The 26059-nt window shown below is 46.7% G+C and overlaps 2 protein-coding genes across 2 annotated transcripts in view; one reads left to right on the forward strand and one right to left on the reverse strand.

Annotated features, from left to right (window-relative positions):
• HTR2B (5-hydroxytryptamine receptor 2B) overlaps positions 1 to 13405 on the forward strand; it is a 31765-nt gene extending 18360 nt beyond the window's left edge. The window contains exons 3-4 of the mRNA XM_069617567.1: positions 10088 to 10288; positions 12476 to 13405. Coding sequence (XP_069473668.1) covers positions 10088 to 10288; positions 12476 to 13365 — 1091 coding nt within the window. The 3' untranslated portion in view covers positions 13366 to 13405. The remainder of the gene's footprint in view (positions 1 to 10087; positions 10289 to 12475) is intronic.
• The window catches only part of PSMD1 (proteasome 26S subunit, non-ATPase 1), a 1063364-nt gene that overhangs the window by 609222 nt on the left and 428083 nt on the right, over positions 1 to 26059 (reverse strand). The window lies entirely within an intron of this gene.

A 26059-nucleotide genomic window follows, 5' to 3' on the forward strand; every position in this document is an offset into this window, starting at 1 on the left:
GGTAGCCATGATTAGGTTACTGGAATACTAGTGCCAAGAAAGACAACAATCCCTAGACATCATCTAGGATCAAGTGAGAACCATAGAAAATATTGCACAAATCCTGAAAATGAACACATTTCCACAGACAATATCCCTAGTCAGAGACCACGATAATACCAGACCATTGGATCAATCAGAATTGTTCCATATTTCCAGGCAATAGGGTTGTGGATGCCTTACATTAGTCTGAAAACATTAGGTGAGAAGCACCAAAAACTGATACGGTGGAGAGGACAGATCTACCTGATCACTGCAAAATAAAAATGCAGAATACTAACATTTCTATTTATTTTCTTTTACGGCAAGTATATAAGGGGGGGGGGGGGAACTCCCACAGTCCCCCATTCTCCCCTTAACTTATTAACCTAACACCCCCACATATACTTGCAGTGAAATGTGAAGTAAAAGATTCAACATTTTCATATTCAGTATTTTCGGGTATGCAGTAAACGGGTGATACCGAGAGGACTACTACAGAGATAACAGTGTTACCAATGCTGTGTGGTTAATGTGTTCCGGAAGAAAAGTCCCTATCGACTTATCCTTTCTAACAACTACCCTCATCTGTTGGTTCTTGTAAAGTCTGTCAGCATTGTTATTGTTGTTATTGTTATTTTGTATTTATATAGCGCCTTATATACCATTGTTATGGTCAGAAGGCGCTGGTAGGTTGAACGCCCTTGGGAACCCAAGTTCAGATCAGTAGAGAGACTAAAGAGTCAAAAGGTGCGTGTGAGCAGCTCGTGCGGTATCCGTGTAGTAGCTGCTTCTTAGCGGTAGGTGTGGTGGTTGAGAGATCAGGAGTATGTGGTCGTTCTGGCAGGATTTATCCAGACCGGATGTGGCTGCGTTAGGCCTGAGGAGAACGCCTGGCTGGTGGGGGGGGGGGGGGGTGTAACCAGCAGTGTTTACTTAGAATGATGTGGAGTGAGCGGCGGATGTTGGTATGAGAACAGTTATTTCGAATGGTGTCATAGTATCTCTGTGTTCTAGTTGAGTGGTGATGTAGAGGAGAGAGTAAGCGTGGTGGTGTGATATGATGGGTTATATGCTCTTTCAAACATTCTCTGCATTCCAAACCATACTATATACGTCACACAATTATATGTGTTCCATAGCATTCCTATCCACTCCATGCATCCCGGTTTGCTCCATACACTCCAGTCTGTTCCACGCATTCCGGATCGCCCCGCGCGCTCCAGTCCGCTCCGCGCGCTCCAGTCCGCATGCGTACTCCTGTCGGCCCCACGCATGCACTCCTGTCTGTCCCATGCTCTACGCATTCGGCAGCTCTACGTATTCATCCATTCTACTCACTCATCAGTATTGGATGCAATCTGTGCTTGTTCGTTCTACGAACTCGTCCGCTCTACGCAACAGGTCCGTTCACTCTGGGCACTTGTTCGCTCCAGGCTCTCGTTCGCTCCGGCATTCATCTGCTTTATGCCCTCACATGTACTATGGATTCACCTGTTTTACGCACTCATCCCCCGCACTCCACTCATCCACTCCCCGCACTCCACACATCCGCTCCAGTGTGGTCATGCAAATAAATGACCACATCGTTGCAATTATCAAGCACGTTGGAACAGACGTCTGGGTGCTGTGGGAAGGAAAACCTCAAAAGGGGCCAGATTGAACTGTTTCACTGTCTTAGTAGCCCACTCACCACAACGCCTACGACTCACCAAAGATGGCTGTTTTAATAGTCCACCTAATAATACTTGGAGACAGATGCTGGAATTTACCCTACACAGAAGCATTTTATTAGCCATTTTTACTTCCAAAAAAAGGCATATACTAAAATTAAATTAAAAAAGTGCAAAATAGAAATTGTCCAGCTATTTTACTTAACATTTTAATCGCATTACATAAGGATACGTGTATACAAATCAGACTGTACAATAACGGCACATATAGCCAATGGGTAAATACCAGTTGTGGCGTAAGACAAGTTGCGTGCTTACACAGTTTCTTTTTAACTTTTATATTCATGATATTGGATCAGCTTTTAATAATCGTAATAATGATCTGCCACGACTAGGGAGGTTTTATATACATTACTTGGTATACGCAGCTATTGTAATTTGTGATAAAACAGCAATAGGCTTACAAAAGGGGTCTTGCAGCGGTAAGACGTTTTCTAAAGAATCTACATTTGTCTGTTAACAGACAAAAAGACAAAGATGATGATTGTAAAACCAAGAAAAGAGGACGTGAAGTGAATCAAAGTTATAGTTTTAACTTTAAACGAAATGGTTCAAAACTGGAAATAGTGTAATTTTAAGTATCTGGGCACGATGTTTCTAAGGAGTTGGGAATAAACTCAAAGTATTTTGTAGATTGATGGCTCAGGAAAAAATTGCTGCAACACAATTATGGCTGTTCGAAAATGTACCATTGTTGCAATTTTACCAACAAAAAAAAAAAAGAATTCCCAAAATTACCCATGGTGCACAGATTGTAGAGTGTAGTTGAGTGGGGGAAAACAGAAGCTTCCTTCTGGAGGGAAACCTTGAACCTCCCGCAAGGACTCCCAGCGAGTATTATCCGCCATGAATTAGGTTTGACTTTACTAAAAGCACTCATTCATTGGCAAATGTTACAGAAGTATACAAAAATTGGATCCCTTTCAAGTTATTCTGTGTATTTTGGAATTCGTTCTAAGTAGAATCAAAGTACTGTAAAGTGTTATTTAACTGGATAACCGACTGTAAAAATCTATTATTGAAAATTGCTGCAACAGCTGAAGATTTAATATGGACTCTGGCTACGGTGAAACTAAGGCGATTTGAGTTTGATCGGATGGACAATCGTTGAAGAATTTTAAGAGACAGTTTCTTAAGAATGAGAGTTAATCTATTTTGAATCAATGTAGTCTGAGCAAGAGCTGAGGGGCCAGGATCTGAGAAACTTTGCAGACTGTGCAGGGCAAAAGTGGAACATTTAAAATACTTAATAATTGATTGCAACTCCTTAGCTGCACTGAGACATCAAATATTTTTTAGACATAAATTATGAAATGTATGTTGTACCCGACTACTTTTGGCATTATATTTTAAATTCTTGACACTATGTATTGCTGCTTTGAACTATTTAAACAGCGTTTTTAATCTTCATTGTATGAAAAAGAAAATATATGTGTTGTTGAACTTTGGCAAAGGGTTTATGTTAAGCTACATTGCAATAAATAAACAACAAAAAACACAGGAAGCAAAAAAAACTTAATAAGCAGGAACAGACCCCGACTCAACCTGCCCCCTACTTGCGAGCGCACACAGCTGCACGCATAACTTGAGATGCGTGGTAGCAGCGAGGGAATCGCTGGTATTAGGACAGCCTGGTCTGGAGAAGAACAGAAGGTAAACATGCGTCTTTTTATGTGCATGACTAGGAAGGTGCAAAGCAGTATGGATTGCAAAAAGAGAACTGTTTAAGATTTCAAATGTACTCATATACCCCCAAAAAATCCGCCAATTGGGAAGGCAATTTACCTTTTTACTTCCTAAAAGAATAATTAGACTCCCAAATTAAAAAATATGGAGTACAATTGAAAATCAAACGTGGAGCCTTCTTGCCATCCCACAGGCTACAGCAATGAGTGCAGTAAGAGGGTTAGGCATCCCCAGCCTCCCCCACCCGTGTCAAAGCAATGGGCAGAGGTAGGCATGGCAAGCCTATTCTGCAGAACGGCCTCTGAAACGTGGTCAGCAGCTCTCAGCTCCTCCGTTACCCCTGGTCCAGCAGAGAAGCGCCAGTCTTCTGGATCCTGCGTCAGGCTCCTGCAGGCATGCCTCCTAAATCTATAAACCCAAAACTCCTACTAAAGGCCACGATTGCTCCGACTATTCAAGCCTGGTAGCACACATTAAAAGTCAATCAGGCAATTAGCAGGGCATCATTACCCTTTAACCCGAAATCCATGTTGCATCCGGTTACATGGGCCATTCCGAGAAGGGGAGGGAGGCAGACGGGTTCTAACACATTCTGATATTTCACAAAGGAAATGTCTCCCATGCAGACCCAGGAAAATAGCAAGATGCCGAAGACCACGTGTGCAGCCGAGAACGCGAAATAATAAAAAAGATATACACCGCGGGAAGCGAAATGACACCTCAGTTAAAAATAGAGAAGAAACACACACACACACACAAATAGTTCAAGTTGTGCAACACGGTGCAGCACACGCAGGGGAAGCAAGATTCCTGGGGTTAGGTGGGCTGGGGCCTCGGAATCAGAACCAGGCACCGACTGTGATCGGGGCAGGCCGCTGCACGGCACGCACACCTCCGCGTGAGAAACATCTGCCTCGATGGGTGGGTAAGGGGGGGGGCGTCCGATAAAACAAACAAGGCTTACTTAAGCAGACCGAGACTTGGCCGGGGCACCCTGCATTCGAGAAGCGTCTGGGGCGAGGCTGGCTAGCACGTGCATTTTTAAATTTAAAAAAATGCTGGGTTGGGTGAAAACTGGACCGCTTTCCGGGGATCAATGTCGCGGTTTCGCCACGTCACTGGCCGAGGGTTTAGAAGGAAGCACGAGTTAGATTGGGCCTGGGAGGGGCCCGCATCAGGCCGAGCATGGGGCCCTTCAGAGAGCCAACACTACAGACTTGCCCCCACTTCACAGATAGTCCACCTCAAATGAAGTCTTTCCCAACACAGACTGCTTGACCCGCAGGCATTGGCTGGACGCTGGGATGCTGCACTGCCAGGGGATCAAATGGAGGAGGAGGGCACACGTGCTGCACCACTGCATTCTGCAAGAGGCCGTTGACTGTTTTAAGCGACATAAATGTGCTAAAACTCCAGATACACAGAATGGCTGTGTACAGAGTACTGCCAGATCCCTAACCCCCTCGACCCCCAGACCCAAATGCCAGAAAAAAGCACCATGCCAACATAATATACTTTTACCCCAATATATTTTCCCATGCAGGTGGTTATCGCCCTCTGCCAAAATTAAGAATCCTGATGGAAATGAGCAAAGGAGCTAAAAATGACCCAGTTGGAAGAGAGGGATGTGGCGAATCACTCCGCGTTCTGCACTACGCAAAGACAAGTGCAAAATTCCAAGACCATGCTGCTTTACGTGAGCGCTGGGCACATTCAACAGGCATGGCGGTCTGTTCTTAATAATAATTTAGCTTAGCAATTATATAGCGCTACGAACCCTCAGGCATCTGAGCGCTGCTTATCATTACCCATGGTGGGTGGTGCTCATTTATCAACCTCGGAAGGATGAAAGGCTGAGTTTGGCCCCGCCGGGATTCTTACCCCTGTCAGAGGCTCTGCACAAGTGTCAAAGCGAGCGCTCTACTCGCTGTGCTATCGGACCTAAAGTCGGAGTCACTTTACATTTTTCCATTCGGGGGAAGAACTCCGATGGGGATGTGGGCAAAGTGGGGGAAAACAATTACATTTAAAAGTAAACATTAAAACCGTGCCTGATTAAGAAATAACTCAAATGCCTCTCTAGTATCTCTCAAAATCAAGACGCACGCACGCACGCCCACCCCGACCGAGTGTGAAGAGAGGCCAGGCACCTTGGAAATGCTCTGTTTAGATTTGGTTACTTCTAGTATAAACAGCCCGATACATTCGCACACATGCAAGATGGATGACAACATGGCTCCAGGGTTTCCTTGCAGAGAGGATAAGATGGGACATGATTACACAAAAAGGAATGGGTGAAGTTAAGGCAACAAAAACAACAATTCAATATACTTCTGAAAGATAAAGCTAGACACAAATACACATTCAGATAAAACAAAAAAAAACCCTACCAAAATGTGTCCTTGATCCAAGGAGTGCATAACTAAAACAGCCTCTAACGTGCAGCGTTGGTCGCTCATCGCTACTAGCTTTCGAAGAATACATTCACTCTGAGGCAAGACAAGCACGAACAATGTTATTAAGAATCCAAAGTGGTGGAGAAGCCACGGGGCTCCTGAAAACAGGACGAAGTCTTCGGTACAGGGATGGTTTTTGCACCCGAGTGAGAAGCTTGGCCAGGACGTGAAGAATGCAGAGAGAAGGCAAGGCGATCCCCAAGTCACAACTTGCCACCTTGCCTATTTTCTGGATCTCTTAAATGCTGCCGGCACTGACTGGGCATAGATGGGCACGGGACTGGAACATTTTCCCACCACATGTACCTGCCGTTGCTGATGCTGCACTGCACACATGCCCCATTTGCCAACATACCATCCTATATATATATATTGCTTGTTAACGCTATGGCAAAGTGCAGAAAACAGATGACTGCTCCAAGGGACCGAGACAGGTCCAAGCATAGAGGCAAGTACAGGAGGTGTTCAGGCCAGGGCCTGCCCGGTTGAGGTCTCTCACGGGACAGCAGCACTCCGTTAGCTAAAGGTGGTATTTTGCAGAGAGCAATGCAGACTGTAAACACTCTCGCAGGAGCACTTTATAAGGTTCGTCAGTGCCAGGACAAGACTTCAGCGTGAACCATTAACGGCACAGCTGCACAGCTCTCTCGTGAGAGCTGCTTATCCGCAGAAAGCCATGCAACATCGCTCCAACGCTGCCACCCCCTGCCTCCAGCTGGAGGGCTCTGTCTGTACTGTAGGGTGGCATCTGTTCCGATTACCAAGCCTGGGACTGCTCTACTGGACTGCCACTGCCACTCCCTGCCTCCAGCTCGAGGGCTCTGCCTGTACTGTAGGGTGGCATCTGTTCCGATTACCAAGCCTGGGACTGCTCTACTGGACTGCGACTGCCACCCCCTGTCTCCAGGTCCGAGGGCTCTGCCTGTACTGTAGGGGGTGCCTGTGTTCTGATTACCTAGCCTGGGATTGCTCTACTGCACTGCCACCCCATGCCCCCAGCTGGAGGGCACTGCTTGTACTGTAGGGGGAGCTACTGTTCCGATTACCTAGCCGTGGGATTGCTCCACTGGACTGCCACCCCGGGCTCTGCTTGTACTGTAGGGGGTCCATCTGTTCTGATTACCTAGCCTGGGATTGCTCTACTGGACTCACACTGCCATGGGTTTGGCCATTATCACCAACAAGAAATAACCCGTACCCAAACACAGGAAGGCTCTCCATCCGTAGCATCAATAACAGTAGAGCTCTCAGGAGAGTTTGCCCAAAGACACGCTCCTGAATGTGACAGCACGAGAAGGGCGGTACTGTCACTAGAATATCTATTCTAGAAATTAGGAAACACACGAAGTTACATCTAGGACTTTAGTATATGGTGTAAATCAGGAGTCTGTGCAGTGCCTGAAGCCACCATTCAAGATTTAAAAGAGACGTCAGTCACTTGGTACATAAGTCCTCTTTCAATCATGCTCAGGTGGGGTAGATGAGCGATTGGCCTCACTCTCATCCCAAGACGGAGAGGAAGGGTGTTCCTCTATTGGAAGGCATCATGCAATTGCAGTGGAGTAACTTTGCTGAAAACTTTAAGGGGGCCGCAGGGGGGGGGTGGACGGGGGGTGGACACAACATCAAAATGAAAGGGGTACCTGCCAAAGAGTGGGCCAAAATGGTGTGCCACAAAAGCTGGGGGGGGGGACACAAACACCCTCCCCCCCTGAAATTACACCCATGTGCAATTGGAATGTCAGTGCCTTTACCCATTACCAAAGTTACATTACTCACCAGAGTGGCTACTGTACTTCTAAGTCCATAGTCCCTCTCCTTCCCCCAAACTTTGGAGGTAACTGGCATCATATGAAGGAGATCAGAGCATGTGCAGCACATCCTTTACAGAATTACAGCATACTGCTTTAAGATGCCAGCACGCAAGAGACCATGCTATATCCACACCCTCTCTCACTTCCTCAGTTCTTCTGTGAGCTGGAATACATTTATGTTGTGGAAATGGAAGGAGGGTCTCATGGTGTCAGGTGTTTATGGACTGAGTATACTCACTGAGTACAAAACACTCAACTTACTGAGAGTGTCTGTGCAAAAATGACCCAGCGTACTTGGTCCTGAGGGACCTTGCGAAAGGGTGGCCTCTGTACAAAGACTAGTAAATTACATCTGCGTCTAGGCCTGGCAAGTGTTTGGGCATGCTCCTCAGAGGGCACGCCGCTCTCGCGAACCTGACTGATCCTCCAGCAGCATTGCCGATAGGCCCAGCAGGCATACTGATTATACTATCGGTCTCTGCAAGCTGATAGGCCCAGCAGGCACACCGATTATACCATCAGTCTCTGCAAGCTGATAGGCCTAGCAGGCATACTGATTATACTATCGGTCTCTGCGAGCTGATAGGCCCAGCAGGCACACCGATTATACCATCGGTCTCTGCGAACATGACCGATCCTCCAGCATCATTGCCGATAGGCCTAGCAGGCATACTGATTATACCATTGGTCTCTGCGAACATGACCGATCCTCCAGCATCATTGCAGATGGGCCTAGCAGGCATACTGATTATACTATCGGTCTCTGCGAACATGACCGATCCTCCAGCATCATTGCAGATAGGCCTAGCAGGCATACTGATTATACTATCGGTCTCTGCGAACATGACCAATCCTCCAGCATCATTGCAGATAGGCCCGGCAGGCATACTGATTATACTATCGGTCTCTGCGAACATGATCGAATCTCCAGCATCATTGCCGATGGGCCCAGCAGGTATACCGATTACACTACACATCAGCAGATATAGGTCCGGAGGACCCCTTGGATGCAAGTCCAGTGAGGGAAGGCAAAATGCTGCCACCAAACCTAGGAGCGTTGGAAAATAAAGAGCGTTAATCAGCTTGGCAGTCGTACACAAGCAAGTAAGGTACCTGTGAAGGAGGGTGGCATAAAAAAAAGCGTGCATACCTCCAGAAACACGATCAGCGAGGGGGTGGGCAAGTGGCACATGCAAAGCAAAAGTCCAAGAAAGATCTGGTACAAAGCACTAGAAGTGGAACTGCAGATATGCCAAAGAAAAGGTATACAAAAAGTGGCTGAGGAGAAAAGTGTGTAGTTTGCACCAGTGCTGGAGAAAAGGACCAAACAGAGGCTGGAGGAGGGCTTGAGGAGCAAGGAGCGAATAACTCATGTAGTCCGGTTCCTTACAGTGGTAAAGGGGATATGCTCCGTAGTACGACGAAAAGGGGACACAACATAGAAGCATGTCAGCAAGACAGAGATAAAATAACTTGTGCCCTCTTTCACCTACACCCCCTATTTATCTACAAGCCCCAGAAAGAAAGCAGGGCTTTTTTCAGTAAGAAATGCAGAGCTTCCAGTGATAAGCAGAGGTGTAAAGGTGCTCTGGTAAATATTTAGATGTACCCTTACTTACCCTCTTACAAAAACGGTAACTTATTGTTTATAGAAAACACAATGCTACAAGCCCATGCTGCTCATAAGTTATAAACCGTTACCCAAACACAACCGCACCAAAATCAGTTGGTAAGAGTCTGAAGACAGCAAGTATGGTGCCCACATTAGAACATGGGTCTTCCAACACAGTGCCATCTCAAGGAGGATCACTGAAAGGAGGCCGAGTGCCAACATGCCCTCAAGACCCACCATTCAGTTCAACTGTTACTGAAACAATCTTTTCTTTGCTGTTGAAATGGACAGAACACAGTCAGGATTAAACCCTCTCACACTTAAGAGCAGCAAGGGTTTCTGGGAGTGTGATGATTTTGGTTACGGTTGACGAGTAGTGGAGCTTGGAGGGATCCTGGACTGGACAGAGGCAAACCTAGTCTGGCTGGTCCCCAGTGCCGGACGTTTGCACCAGCCAGGATACCTTCCAGGCAGCTGTCTTGCAAAGAAAAGTCAAAGTGCTCCTGTGAAGCAGTTGTGTTAAGTTTTCTGACCGTTTGAGGCGTGCAGGCATCTCACGAGGGTCATCAGTGCTCGCCCTCCGGGGGAATGAGTAGAAGCTCAGTGACTATGTAGGTTTTTAAGGTACTGCAATTGGAAAAGGTGGGAACATCAGCAGTTTTGGTTTGCCAGGTGGCAGGGGGTGTGTGCGCGTTTGTGTGAGAAATTGCATCACTGAGTGTAGATGTGTGATCAGCTTCCCATTGACCACCTCTCTCTTTCTTGCAGAACGCAAGTGGCCTCTGACAAAAGCACTCTGTGCCATCTGGCTCTTTCTGGACGTTCTCTTCTCCACGGCATCCATCATGCACCTGTGCGCCATCTCGTTGGATCGCTACATCGCCATCAAGAAGCCCATCCAGGCCAGCCAGTACAAGTCCAGATCCAAGGCCCTGATCAAAATCACTGTGGTGTGGATCATCTCCATAGGTAACGTGCTGGCGCCAGTGGGCGGAAAGGGCACATCACACATACTCACGCCTCTCGTGGTCACTCACTGCCAGCATCCGGCTCACCTCAGAAACAAGCCTCGACTAGTTCCCAAAGAAACACCAAAGCTATGTAATCATGACATCCTTGCGGCACCTCTATGCAAGGGTGTGAGGAAATAACTTCTGCTCCTAGCAGATATGCTCATCCTCACTTTAAAGCCTGAGGGGGGTCACAAAGATATACTTCGCATTGGTACACGGCGGGAGGGGGTGCTTTAGCAGGACACAGCGGGCTACATTTTCAGATGTGCTTATTGGCTACCCATTGTGAAAGATCATTAGGTATTGGTGCCGATCTCCAGACCGAGGTGTACTGGGCCCCAGGCACGGCAGCTAGAGCCCAACACTCTAGCTTCCTGTGGCTGGGAAAGGGCCTGCATAAAACGCAGAAGGGGAATGCAGGTCTGAAATCGAGGAGGCAATCATTGGTGAATGTCATTTCACCTCTGGATGCATCCCAGTGCTGCGTAATTACTCCCTCGAATGCATTGCATGGAATTTCTTCCCATCTAGGGTTTGGTGCCAAGAAAGGGTAACGCTCTCCGGACACCTGTGGAGGCTTCTTTCAATGCTCATACATTCTCTAGTTCGCATTAACTCCCGATGCTGGGTCCGACCCATAATTGTGGATTTTCCACTCTGCTTTCATTATGAAACCATCACGCAGTGTCTTGCAGAGCCCTAGAAACATGCATGCATCCATTAAGAACTTGGGATTCCCAGCACTGGCCCCATTTGTCTTTCATAACAGGGAGTGGGGCGAACAGGGAAACCAACCGTAGCACTACTAAGGTTGTCCTTTTATATCCACTGTTGCCCCATTACAGACCCCAAAAGAACTGCTTGGGTAACACATTAGGCAGCTGCATTCCATACGCAAACCTGGGGGCCATTAGTACAGACACAGCCACCCCTCCCTGCATGATTATGGGGATCAGGGCGATGGTGTGGGGGTGGGGTGTTTGCTTCCAGGAAGCTAGTGAAAAAAGCCATTAGGACCAGAGGGGTGAGAGCCAAAGGCAGCCTCTGGATGGCTCTTCCCTAGTGATCTGAGACGTAGGTCAACAGGAAAAGTAAGGTTACAACAAAATACTCCAAACAGCAATTACCATAAAAATGCGCAACCCATTACAGTTTGTATAGACCTGCATAGGGTTAGGCATGTGCCTGTAGGTAAACCTGCATACATTTACCTAGATATTTGCAGGGTCATCGACTTCATAAAACACACCCAAGCCACGCTAAGTGACCATGAACCAAAACTTTAGTTACTCATCAAAGGTAACCAGTCAGAAGTATAACGGAGCAAAACACAGGGTGTGAAGTCTTTTTTGCAAAACTGCTGACCCCTGATGGGTGAGAGTGAAAGCTGGCGAGTGTGCTAGAGTCACACATGGAGCACGTTCGAAACCCCACTTATCAGTTTATTTTGTATAGTCATCTACGCATAAACATAGCTCTTGGAAGCAACAGTGCATTATAGGGGTAAAGGAAATGCAATGTGTTTCCAGGAGGGGAACAGTCCATACAACATATCATGCCCGTCCCATTTTTGAGCTTTTGCAGGTTGATCTATATCCAGTACATCTTTGCAAGGTCTAAAAAAGAACCCCCCATAAGACTCCATGATCTGAGCACCACCCGCATAGCTTTATCTAACCACCAACATAGCTGCACCACACACAGTGGCAGGTGGAGAAAGAGATGGCGACCAAATAGATCTGAGGTTATTACTGAAATAGAGGACACTGTTAGGCTGGATGGGTTTGGCAGCCCCAAGTTGCAGCCACTGCCTGCGTATTTACTTCCTGAAAAAGGACATGCTATTGTGGGCAGTAGCAGTTAAGAGGTCTTTTTAAGGTTGAACTGATGACCCAATCGCTGGGACACCACATTTCCAGTCCATCACTTTATAAGAGCAAAAATGCAGTCTTGAATTGACGCATTTAAGAACACTGATTTTTAAAAGGCTATGCCTGGACTGAAGACTTGGGAGTCCCAGAGACAGAGCCATCTTGACCACTTTTCTTTTGTATGCATTTATAACCACGATTTCCAAGAAGCAGATGCGGTCTTCCCTCTGCCACAGGTGCAGCTGTAATGCCGTTCCTTTGATCTTTTTCAGGCATCGCTATCCCCATCCCAATACGAGGACTGCACAATGACTCCACGATCATCACAGGGGAAGGGACCTGCCTTGTCCAAACAGAACCTTTCAGAGACTTCATCCTCTTTGGATCAATGGCCGCCTTCTTTCTTCCCTTTGGGATAATGGTAGTCATTTACTTCCTGACAATCCATGTGCTGCGGAAGAAAGCCTACCTGATCAAGAACAGGCCACAGCGCCTAATGTGGTCGTCTGTTTCTACAGTATTTCAGCGAGACATGACCCCTTGCTCCTCCCCAGAGAAGGTGGCCATGCTGGACGGGTCCAGGAAGGATAAGGTGGTGACTACCACCAATGAGGAGGTACCAATGCGCCGGCTCTCAACCGTGGGTAAGAAGTCCATGCAAACCATCACCAATGAACAGCGGGCCTCCAAAGTGCTGGGGATTGTGTTCTTTCTCTTCGTTCTCATGTGGTGTCCGTTCTTCATCACCAATGTTGTCTCTGCGTTGTGCACAGAATGCGACACAGACATGATTGGGATGCTGATGGATATATTTGTCTGGGTGGGGTATGTTTCCTCAGGGGTGAACCCGCTGGTGTACACACTCTTCAACAAGACTTTCAGGGAGGCATTCACCCGCTACATCACATGTAACTACCGCAGCATGCAGCCGGTCCAGGCTCTGCGCAGGTGCTCGAGCAGGCTCTCTTTCAGGAACTCCATGGCCGAGAACTCCAAACTGATCATGAAGCATGGCATGAGGAACGGAATCAGCCCGGGTATATACCAGAGCCCACTCAGACTGTGCAACTCCCAGGTCCAGTCCTCTGCCATTCTGCTGGACACGCTCATGCTCACCGACAATGAGATTGATAAACCAGAGGAGCAAGTTAGCTATGTCTGAATGCAAACTACAATGGAAGAAATAAACACAATGAGCACAACTAATTATTTGGTTAAATGAAGTACAGTTGCATATTATATAAATATAAAACCTATTTAAAAACAAAACTGTCCAATATTTTTATATGACCTCATCTCCACAGAATACCCAAGTCTGTATACATGCAATCTCAATTGATGAGCAGTACATACCCAGTAAGCAAAGAATTTTCTCCTGGGTTGTACACAGTGTGCACCAACGGCGCTCCAAAAAAGCCTTTAAGGCAACTCCTTCACTTAAGCGTAAGCACAGAGTAAATGCTCATATTTAGCATTCCATGAAGGCCTTTGGATCATGAGGTAATGCTCAGATCACACCGATCTTCTAACAGATCAATGCACAGCCAGACATGAATCGGTCCTTCCTCCTCTGTCCTCCACCCCACCACCAGTGGGTCGGGGGTTGGGCATGTCAGGCTTGCCTCTGACCACTACATGGTGAGAAGGTTAGGTGTGTCTGTCCTCTAGGTTTTCAAGATAGATTAGGTCAGGTCTTGGTGGTCTGGAGATGGGACCTTGCATGCATGCAACTGATGACCCAATTGCTTCCACCATTTGTGTGGTCAGAAGATGCAGTGTCAGGCTCGAGGGCAGAGTGGAAATTAGAGGTATGTTTGACTTTTAGGCAGGCAGAGAGGATAATCAGGTCCTCTAGACCAACCTCTGGGTGTTGACGAGATGGCTAGGACGAGTATGTCTCTGACTTGTTAGCTGGGCATAAAACATGGTCTGTGAAAACTAGGCAGGCTGGATTGGACAATAGGGCTATTAGATGATACATCATTCATTGCACATCATCTAAATCTAGTTTCCTCTATAAAGGGCAATGCACAACATTTTTCCTATACTGCCCACACACTACCACCACACGGGCCTTCACATCTTCAAGCTTAGTCAGCAAAGTGGACATGGCTTAGTGAGGAACGAGCCACACCATTACGCACATCTAAGCTGGCAATGATCTTCAGTTGTGCGCACACACTAGGGTGCAGAGCTGCAATGGACTACAAACCACCAACTGACCAGAGAGATCGGTTTCCGCTAAACATTCCTATTTCTCCATGTCCAGAATGATTGTTGGAAGAGCTACATTCTCAGATAGCAAACATTTGAAAGGCCCACCCGGTTGCATGTTATGTAGCAAAGCGCTATCATGGAGAGCAAGTCCTCTCGCTTTGCAGTTAACCTAAATATTTCTCGACATAAAACTGCAGGACTAACAATGCCAAATGGAAGCGTTCTGCCAGGTCGATTTACAAATAGCCGGTTCATTTGAGTGGTCAAAAAAAGATTGAATTGATCAAATAAATTCCAACTCAGTGATGCTCGTTTCTGTACAGCTTCTATGGGTGGTTTTATAGCAAGGGGTTAAGGTTAAACCAGTAGCATTGGTACTGTTGGCATTTTCTTGGTATTTGTTATTTTTTGTGATTTTCATGGAGGTTTGTAAAGCCCCAGGCAGGCAAAACAACTAATTTCAAGGTGCGTATACCATCTGGCCCTGCAGCATATATCATGCATTAAGGAGCAATATTTGCTTTAATTGGCAGTAGTTTAAATGGTGAGCATCCTACTGTTTGTACGTTTACCCACCCACAGGCTCTCCTACTTGGCGACGCTCAATGCCTTCAACAGGATCAACTGTCCAGTAAAAGCAGCTCTGCCTCGGGCACAAAGATAAATAGACGCATTTGAAGATGTTTGAAAGTGAAACGAATCCATTTCACACCCCTAAACTGGGCCTATGCCTCGGAACTCTGCGAGGTTCTGGCCACCCAATTGCAATTATATTTTTCTATTGGCAATGAATGTTTAAAATGATCTAAAACATTTCTGGATCCTTCCAGTTCTTAAACAAAACCCTTCACTGAATAAGAGCACATTTTAGACCGATTGCGAGCATGACATTGATACAGTAAAGGAGAGCTACGACACCGCTGCAGGCATACTTTGACTCCAATCCTTAAACCAAACAGAGCTTACACAGTTTGGGTACACTCCAAACAAACCATCAAGGTGGCTACAGACAACTTCTTGTTAAGGGTGTACTGAATAGCATATTTAGTTTTCGGATGAAGCCGAATAGTTGCTAGTGAGGGCGAGCGAGCACGGGAGGGAGTGGGCGAGTGCGGGGGAGAGCAGGCGAGTGAAAGCGGTTGAGTGAGGGCATTCGAGAGTGAGTGTGGGCGGGCAAGCGAGTGAACACGGGCGGGAAAGCGTGAGCGGGTAAGTGCAAGTGAGTGCATGAGCAAGTGTAAGCAAGCGCAAAGGTGTGCGAAAGTGTATAGACTCCTGCAATGCTATAGGGATATCCATCAGTGGATTTTGAGTCAATCTCAAGGAGGATCTGGCGAGCATTACGTTAATGATTGGAGGTGGCTTTACTGATGGACATGGTCATACTCCACCTAAACATTTCAAAGGATGGGCACTAATGGCACTGTCAAAAATGTTCAGACATCTTCAGCAAGTGACAAAAGGTGGCACAGACATCTTGTGCACCAAGAGTTACTAATACTAAGAGCTTTTGGAAGAGCTCAAGTTTAGGCAAACTGTTTTCTGCTCCTCATTTCACAGTGAAGAACCTCCTGAAGGGTTGCAGTATCACTGATACCGAATACCTGCTACCGCCGCAAAACCTGGTTTGATGTGGCCGTTGGACGAGGGGGGCATAGGGTATTTCATCTGGACTGTGTGTGGATAGTTTAGGGCTTGTGGTAGACAGCAGGGCAGATCTCCTGGAGAAAGGAGCAGAGAATCGGGTCCCTTACTAGATGGTCTGGTAAATGCCTTGCCTGCCTGCACTGGGCAAAAATCCCAGCAGGCCGCTGAGCACAACGCCAGAGATGTGGAGTCGGGTTTAAGCCGTCTCTCAGCCTGCAAACCAGCATATTAGGAGCGGTGAAATGGCTGACTGCGGTTCCCCAAATTTCAAGCAGCTCTTGCCTCATATTCATCTTGGCGTGTAGATTTTGGTAATGAGTGGAGTTTCCGGACTGCACAATGTGAGAGAGTGAGAGAGTGAGAGAGTGAGAGAGTGAGAGAGTGACAGAGTGACAGAGTGAGAGAGTGAGAGAGTGACAGAGTGAGAGAGTGACAGAGTGACAGAGTGACAGAGTGACAGAGTGACAGAGTGACAGAGTGACAGAGTGACAGAGTGACAGAGTGACAGAGTGACAGAGTGACAGAGTGACAGAGTGACAGAGTGACAGAGTGACAGAGTGACAGAGTGACAGAGTGACAGAGTGAGATTGTCAGTCGAAATATAAGCTAGTGAAATGGGACCAGTCTGCAAGAAGCCAGTGGTAGCAGTGCAAGATTGCAGGTTGTTTTGCCTGTTGAGGCTAACCCACTCTAGGATTCCCCTACCAACTTACACGAGACACACAAATCCACCACAGACCTACCCATTTGCACATCAACACTAACCGCACCACAACAAAGTTCTCCTCTATATCCCCATCACACACTCCTGCATCAGGGGAACACCTGAACCATAGAGCTTTAGGCTATCAGCTCTTCCCCAATGATGACATACTCTCAAGGTTTCTCTGCCAAACCCATAGAAGGCAGACACACAGTACCCAGGTACTTCCAACTAGCACCCATGAACACCAGAGGTTTCATATCGGCTTCTCACACCGACTGCCCTCGTCCCCCCTTTTCTTACAGAGCCATCTACAGCGAGGTCAGCAATAGTGTCAGAAGGACACTATACATGACCAGTTACATTACATGTAAATAGCTGAGCTTCGGGAGGATAGCTCGGGTGCAACGTGCTCGCCCTGAAAGCAAGGCTACACGAGCAAAGCAGGTTCGATCCCCGGGTCCGCACTTAGAAACCTCTGGGTATTATGCGTGTCATAAATAACCAATTATAATAAAGTCATGAACCCATCGGCTCGTCACAACATTCTTTTATAGGGTTTTAAATGCTGAATCAGGTTCCCTAATTTCTTATTTTGGGGTAATTTGGGACTTGGAAGCCTTTAAACAAAGCAGAAGAATCGCCATTCCAGCCTATGAACGGAAGGGAAGGTATTTAATAACGCCAGGTGACGATACTGAAAACGGCTGGATGGATCTGTGTGTTAACCAGAGATAAAACCATGGCTCTGTAGCGATAATCTCGGAAAAATATATCATTCATGTGTAAACATATGTATATTTATTAGAAATATTACTTTTATAATTACACGGTAGGGTGTTTCCCTGCCCCAGTATTTCCCGGAGCAGACTTCACTGCGTCTCCCAGTAAGCTGCTTTTTACGCGAGCTTTTGCTTTCTCCCCACCCCAACGACACTCTGAAATCCCCCAAGACTAGTGAGGCAACACCATTCCTTATTATGCGTTTTTCTTGCCGACCTGCATAATCGTTTCAAGTTTTAAACCTGAAAAAGACAAACGGAGGAACATGGAAGTGAAGAGGGGGACTAAAGAGCGCAAAGGGACCTTCTTTTGTCATGCATCGCTGCGGTGTTAGCGTTTCAGTGTTTTTGTTTTAGGGTTTCTCGGCTTATTGGATGCAGGTGCGCTGGAGTCTGTTGCCGGGAGGGAAAAGACGCCATACACAAGGAATGTTCCTACCCAAAGAGTACGGTCGTATATCTTAAGTATGGAACTACTGACTTTCAACAGTGGAAGCTGGCATTAGAAGGGTCGAACCATTGTCGCAGATCCCGACATTTTCCCCCTTGCTGCCTCTGGATAGGTAGTTTCTGGGGACAGGCTACTCTGGAAACCAGCGCTGGCTAAGGCAACAGTTTTGGCTTTGCTAAAGGAAAATCCTAGAGCCGCACAGTCTCCCTCCCAGGTCCCGAGCAGAAGAGCGCTTGAACGGCTTGAGGACCAGCCACAGGGGAGAGGATGGCAGAGCATCACAGCACTTTCCCCTGCCTCCAGGGGGATTTTCAGTGTGCACTGTCAGTGGCAGGACAAAGCACATGTATTCATTTCATCATCCTTGGTACCCAATGGTGCTGAAGCAGAACCCAGGAGAGAACACTACTGGTAGTGCTCAAGAGCCTCCTAATGGCCAATCCATGTACCCTTGCGATGTGGCTGATGCTTCCGGCCTAGCAGCCAGGGCCGAGGGTCTTGGTATCACGTTTCATCATTGGTTGGTTGAGGTTCTGAGACGTAGGCAGGGTGCGCACTCAACAGTCTGTACATGCCTCTTAAAGGCCAGAGTGTGTTTTGTGTGCAAAGTCAGATACTAACCAAGGCAACTGTGAACAGTCCAAATTACAGTTCAATTGCTTCAGGGTAAGGCACTTTAACAATGATTATGCAGGCTGGATCGGGCCAGCAGAGACGAAGCAACTTGTATTCAGCACAAATCGAAATGGTACCTCGTCCAGGCCACCTTCTGACACGTCCTAACCCAAGAAGCACTGCGAGTTGCCACCGTTGTACAAGTATACGTAGCCATCAGGGAGAGTGGTGGGCAGGAGTTGGACTTGGCCACCAGAGGGAGCTGTATAATGGTGAGTTTGGCGAGCAGAGTCCAGTCTAGTCCAGTCCAGTCTCAACTCTCTATGAATACAGACGTGCTCCTGTTGTGGCTGACTAACATTTTGCTGCTGTTACTTAAGGATTACATTTGCCTTCATAAACCATGCCAGCGCGCGAGTTCGGTGAGGAGAGTTCTATCTGGTCTCAGTCGGGCTGCTTGTTTTTATGAGAAAAACTTTTCCTGCTCAATATAACTCATCTGGCTCTTGCGATACTAAACATGCACCTGGGTGCATTGCCGCACACTCAACGGCAAGTCAGACTGCAGGATGCCTCAATGCCCCCTGCTTTGACGGACCTTGAGGTGAGCCCTCTAACACTTAATGATAAAGTATGCTTAGATTTTCATGCAAAACCGCCCCAATCGCATTTCAAGACACCCTCCTTTGCCGCCGCGGACCTAACAGATGCAGAGTTAATGGAGGTCGATATATTGGGCCCAGCGTCGTCGGGAGGGAACCAAGGGCCATAAAATAGTGGGATTGCAGCTGCGAGATCGAGCAAGAGCGGACAAAGGCGCTTCGATCCCACCCACCCCTTCCTCCTAACCCACTCAGTGCCAAGGGAACATTGCAGAGCGACTGAGCGGAAGAGGAGGGGCAACTGGGGTAGGGAGGGGTGGCACTCGAGGGGTCCTCGCCCTCGATTGAGCTCCTGCCTCGAACGGGACCTTGGGAATCCAAGTCTCCAGGGCATAAGCGATTACGTACTTCTGGTGTGAACGGTGGGTCTTCAGTTTGGGCAACCCGGTTGACAAGAGATATTGCTGCAATAAAAACGAAGATGCAAGGGCAGGGCAAAACTAGCATCTCTTGAGCAAGTTAGCATCACACTGGGTATTGTGGGCAAGGTGCCAAAGAATATCACAAAATGGCCAACTGCCAACTCATTATACGGACCTGCTTTCTACAACTATGGACCAATTTATGCAGGCTGCACCAAATAACAACCAATAATCTGCTACAGCCGAGGGGCCAGTCTCTCCTTCGAAACCTCGAAGCAGGGATTCGGATTCTCCTTCGAAACCTCGGAGCAGGTATTCGGATTCTCCTTCGAAACCTCGGAGCAGGGATTCTGATTCTTTGGCTTCATCAACACCGAATGATTCTGTTTTTACATCAAACACAGGAGTTCCGCCCCCCCCCTCTTTTCGGCAGGATCGGCTTTTCAACTACAAAATAACAATGTCAGCCCTCACGATTTCATTGGCTTCCTTTTTGTAAGTTATATGAAGTTATGAATGATGGCTTCAAGGACCAGGCAAACCTGCTTTCTATGATCCATTCTAAGCTGACCTTCCTTGTATCATTTACCTCGTCTGTTAAAACTACAATGAATCACAAGGCCGAGCTTTCTTTTCAATGACAAAAACGTTTGTGTGATCTGGCTAGAGGTGCAGCCATCGACAAAAATCTTTTGATGGATGCCGTAATGGAATCCCTAAAATGGCTTAGATCTAGCTTTGAAACAGGGTTCTTGTGTATTAACCAAAAGGTCCGAGAAGCATGTATTGTATAACTCATAAGTCCAGTGTTGGGGGAGTGACATGTGTGGAACCGGATTGTGAAATTGTTAATTGTGAACAGCTGTTTAAGAAAGTTGACAACCAGCGGGATACAGCCAAGAATGTATGACACGCATTCCTTACCGTAATAGCATTTCTGATGATTGGATCTGCTTAGATTCACATGCTGTGCATTTAGTCCGACATCTAGTGGTAATCGCAGAGTATTGCATCTCGTCTTTCGAGGATCGAAAGGGGACGTCGACATGGGCGTGCTTGTAACACTATACCTAACGTGACATGTCCCCAAAATCCCTCACACGTCCAGGTGCCTCTGGTTGTGTTTCTGCCGTGAGAGAGCCTATGACTATCGTGAGTGAGTAGAGAGAGAAAGGAGTAAGATGTCCATGTTCCTTCTACTCGAGAGAGGAGGAAGGGTCGGTGCATGTGAATCTAAGCAGATACATTTACTGCCATTACGGTAAGTAATGAATGTCTTCTTATGCTTGTTAATCTGCTTAGATCACATGCTGTGCATAGACTAGTGAGCAGTACCCAGAGATGGTGGTGGGATCTGTGAAGGAACAGTAGTAAAGATCTGTCTTAGTACCAGCTGTCCCACCTGAGAATCAGACCTATAGTAAGTATCTAGGCAGTAGTGTTTTGTAAAGGTGCGTACAGAACTCCAGGATGCTGCCTTACAAATGGACTCGAGAGGGACATTTGGAATGAATTCTATGGAAGCCACAGCGCCCCGAGTGGAGTGCGCTCTAGGCTGGAAGGGCAGGTCTCTCTTTTAGCACGAGTGTAGCATTGTGTGATGCAGCTTACAATCCACTTTGAAATGGCTGATTTAGAGAGAGGGCCCCCTTCTATACAAGCTGCCACAAACAAAAAACTGGTTTGTTTTTTTAAGTGGTTTAGTCTTTTCCAGATAATATACGATCGCTCTCCTCACATCAAGTGTGTGGAGTCTTCTTTATGCCACGTTAGTGGGGTTCTGGAAGAAGGTGGTTAATTGTATAGACTGGATCACTTGGAATTTTGAAATGAATGGCACAAACCGTGAGTGCACAGAACTACCTTATCTTTGTGAACTGTGACAAATGGGTCTAGAACTGAAAGGGCCTGCAGTTCACCAACTCTTGAGGCGACTGCCACGAGGAAGGCGGTCTTGTAGGTGAGTCCTTTAAGGCTCGCCTTATGCATATGTTCAAAGGGAGGTCCCATTAGACTTGTGAGAACCACGTTCAGGTCCCATCCGGGAGCTGGGTTTCAAATGGGGAGGGAAGGGGGGGGTCAAGTTTCTTAACCCCTTCCATGAAAGCCTTGATAACTGGTACTTTCCACCACAAAACCTTTTTCTGGGATGTGATGTGGTGTAAGCAGAAAGTACAGCTAAGTGCACCTTCAGGGAATAAAAAAACTAGACTAGAGTCTAGTAGGTGAGTCAGGTATAGGACAATATGTGTCAGTGAGCAATCTATGGGATTGATACTTTTGGAATGGCACCAAATGACTAAGCGCTTCCACTTATTGGAGTAGCAACGTCTGGTGTTAGGCTTTCTTGATTCTCCAAGTATGTCCATGCATCCTACTAAAGAGGTGTTATCAATTCATAATCAGACTGGGAAAGAAGATCTTGCCTGGAGGTTTTGCTCAAAGGTAGGAGCAATTAAAAGGCTGAAACATGTATTTGTATTCTGTCCTGCTTTGATAGCTTTACGTACAAGGTATTTGGGGGAACATATTAGGAACACAAACGCTTTTGGCTGACGAGGAGTGGAACATGTTCCTAATGGGGGGGGAGGGCTTTGATTTTTGCTAGGATTGAATTTTTGGATCAATTGTTTTAATTGGTAATAAGGATCCTGGGGAGAATTCTCGGAATGGTAAACGATCATCGGGTTTTCTTCTTATTTTTCTTTCTTTTAGGATTTTCAATCTGTTTTTAGGAGTGATTATAAGCATTTCGAGGATAGAATGTATGAGATCATTAATTCTTTTTGTACTTGATCATTCTTGATGTGTGGATTATAAAAATAAAAAATAACAGTGAAAGTGGAATAAGGAGGGACCAGCAAGAAAGTCTGGCCAAAAATGCCAACAATGTCAAATCTTGCCAACTAAGTCCATCTATGCCTAGTGCTGCGTTAGGTTAACAGCAAGTTATGTTAAGTTAAACCTTAGAACTGAATTAGCAAGCAAACAAGAGGAGAGAGACAGTCGCCTGGGATTAATGAGGCCCAACCTTGGTATCCAAAACACCACTGAAACATTGAACCTGCCAGCGAGATAAAGGACTAAGTCGAGGACACGTGGACGGAGCGACGATCCGGGGAGTGGATTCTCCACCAGCCCAAGAACCCCATCTTCCACCTTAATGGGTTTAAGTCTCAAATCAGACACACAGGATCCCCACAGTCCTTGGAATAGACTCCTAATTCATTTATCTATTCAACACCTTCACCTAGGTTTACACAATATTGTAATAAAACATGATGGATGGTCGTCTGCTGAGAGGTATAGGAAGACATTGTTAGATTGCTGCCTTGATATTATGGAGTTGCTGATGCCAACAGATTGGCATATGTAATGTTTGTTCCTCTGCAAGCCGATGCAAGCTAATAGTCAGACTTTTGCCAGTTCCTTATTCACCCATCCCCCTCTGATTTCCTAGACAAATATCTGTTTGATACTCAAAAGCTTAAAAATACCAGAAATTTCCAATTTAGAAGCAGAGTCTCCACTCACAATCTTTTGCTGCAAATGAACAAATTACTTACCTCTCTGTAATGCTCTTCCTGATGAGTGTTCCTCCTACTAATTGCTCAAGTATTATAGACTATTCCCAGCGCCAGCTTTCCTCTGGAAATATTTTTGACACAAGGGGGCAGGAAGTGGCACTGTGTCAGTTCCACAAAGCAGTAATACACCCCCCACATCACAGCCAGAATATATGACACTGCTGTGCCCTATGACCGCAGTTCTGCCCTTTCTTCCTAGCACTCAGCAGTTGAGGGACCAGAGAAGGGACAGGGTCTACAAGCTATCCGCCAAGAGGGGCAGGTTGTAAGGGCGATGAGTAATCTGTGGGAGATACATCCATCAGAAAGGCATTATCCAGAATTAGGTAATTTGCTCTTCTAATGGATTCCTTCCTTCTACAGATTCATCATCTATGATAGACTCCCATAGTAGTAAATGAATCTGGAGGAAGGAGGAGACAGCAAAAACAACAACCCTAGAAAGCTCCATAGGACCACTCGAAAACGAGCATTGAGCCCAGACAAGGAATCCAGACAACAATGTTTGGCCAATGTGTGCAGTGAAGCCCATCTTGCTTCTTGACATATGTCCAATACAGGGACCATCTGCAGATGAGGAAGCCAGTCATCTCACAGAATGTACCCAGATACATTCAGGCACCTCCTTCCCAGTCAGATCATAGCATTTTGAGATGCAGAGGATGATCCACCTCAACAGGGTCTGCTCAGTCACAGCTCTGTCACCATGGGCACTAGCATAACCAACAAAGGGCTGGGCAATTTTCCTGACCTCCCTCGTCCAAGAGACTTAGTAGCTGAAGGCCTGCACCGGGTCCAGCTGATCGAACCGCTTTACCGCCTTGGAATGCAAAAGTGGAGGGAAAAACTAGATGGATCAGATAGCAAAGTCCAACATGACCTTGGGTATGAAGGATAGCTTTACTCTCAAAGTCATCGTCTTCTTGGAGAACACCGTTTAGGGAGGTTTATCAGACAACATCTAGATCTCACTCTACCCATCTCGTGGAAGTGATGGCCACAAGGAAAATCACATTATGGGTGAACTACCATAAAGAACAAGATAGCAGCGGCTCAAAATCAGCTCCCATCAGGAAAGTCAAAACTAGTCCCATCCAAGAAAAAACAACTGGCCTGGGAGAAATGATTGCACAAACCCCCTCAATAATTGCACAACTTTAAGGATCATGAAATACAAGCCTTGTTTAGGGGTTCACTTAAAAGACCCAAATTGCATTCAGATACCCCATCACAGTGCCGAAAAGCAGTCTGTCCAGGTCAAAGAAAGCAGGAAATCAATTATAGAAGAAATGGGCCACGTGAGAGGTTCCAGATTTTTCTCCCAATGCCAAGTTGAGAATTTATGCTACATGCAGGCATAAATGCACTTGGTCACCCACCTCTGAGCAAAAAGGAGTGCATTAAGGATGTCGTCCAACAAGTCCCACTTCTTACATCCCAGCAGTTAAGAATGAAGTTTTAGGCTGCTAAAGGCCAGATGGATGCAGTGTGGCACCTGGAAGGGGCAGATGGGCATATATAGCAGTTCTGGGCACCACATCCTCCAAAGTCAATTTGGAGCAATCAGAATAAATGCGGATCAAAACAGCCCAAGTCCCCTGAGAACTAGCAGAATAGCAGGATCAGAGAGAATTCACAGAGGAGATCGAAGTTCTATTTGCGAAACAATGCTTCCGCAGAGCTCCCTACGGAGTAAATTCCCTGGAGCGAAACACTTCACACTTCCTCTTCACATTGGAAGCCAAGAGGTCCACATGAGGCATCCCCTAAAGGGCAAAGATCTACTCCAGAACTTCCTGGAAGAGCCTACCACGCATAGGAGGACACAACTGCTGAGTTTTTCTACAATAATGTACTCTGTCCGGGCCAGATGGGCCACCATCAGCGACACATTGGTCTCCAGAGCCCAGAAACACAGTCACATTGCTATTCTACGAAGAGGCAACAACCCAAACACCACCTCATTGTTTGAGGTAGTGCATTAGCACCTTGTTGTCCATTAGAACCAACATTAACGTGCTGTGCAAAACGGTAGGAAGGTAGTAAGGGCCAGTCTGATCACACTCAGCTCCAGAAAATGTATGTGTTGCTTAGCTTCACTGAGGAGCAAAGTCCGCTCAATGTCAGATCCCACAGGTTGCCGAAGCCACACCCCCTCAGCAAGTTGCCTCGCAGGGCTTACCAACCAAGATCTGAGAAACCTTCACCAGGACTCGTAGCAACTCCAATTTGTTGCCCTGGAACTGAGACCACCGACACTGTATTAGCCACAGGAGCAACCTCCTGCATAAGGGGAAAAGGGGACGTCGACAAGGCTTGTCTGTAACACTATCCCTATAGTGACGTGCAGTGTACCCACAACCCCTCACGCGTCGAGATCCCTTTCCTTTTCGACTACAAAATGCAATACTCCGCAGTGACCACTGGATGTCAGACTATGCACAGCATGTGATTCTAAGCAGATTAACAAACATCAGAAACACAGAATATGAAATCTAGTGTTTCCCTAGGGTATTTTTCTTCCTTGCAATCATTCACAAGGGCGTTGAAGCCCTCCATCTCCTATGCCAAGAAATGTTCCGCCACTCTGGAAATTATACCCAAGAATCCAAAGGAGCATTTAGCCAAAACACAGGATGTTATGTTATTTGGCATTTATGCAAAAGAAGGGGGTCTGGGAAACTCTACCAGCACGAACACAGCCCATTGACTTGTTCTTGGGTGAATGGCCCCTGGGAGAGTCTCAACCAAGTCTTTAGCTCACTGTTCTTTTCACAGAGAAGAAATTTCCCTGCATATCAGTCTTTGTCCTGCACAGAGGCAGTCCAGC

The sequence above is a fragment of the Ambystoma mexicanum genome, chromosome 10 (assembly GCF_040938575.1).
Source record: "Ambystoma mexicanum isolate Mex_15411 chromosome 10, UKY_AmexF1_1, whole genome shotgun sequence".
Taxonomy (NCBI): domain Eukaryota; kingdom Metazoa; phylum Chordata; class Amphibia; order Caudata; family Ambystomatidae; genus Ambystoma; species Ambystoma mexicanum.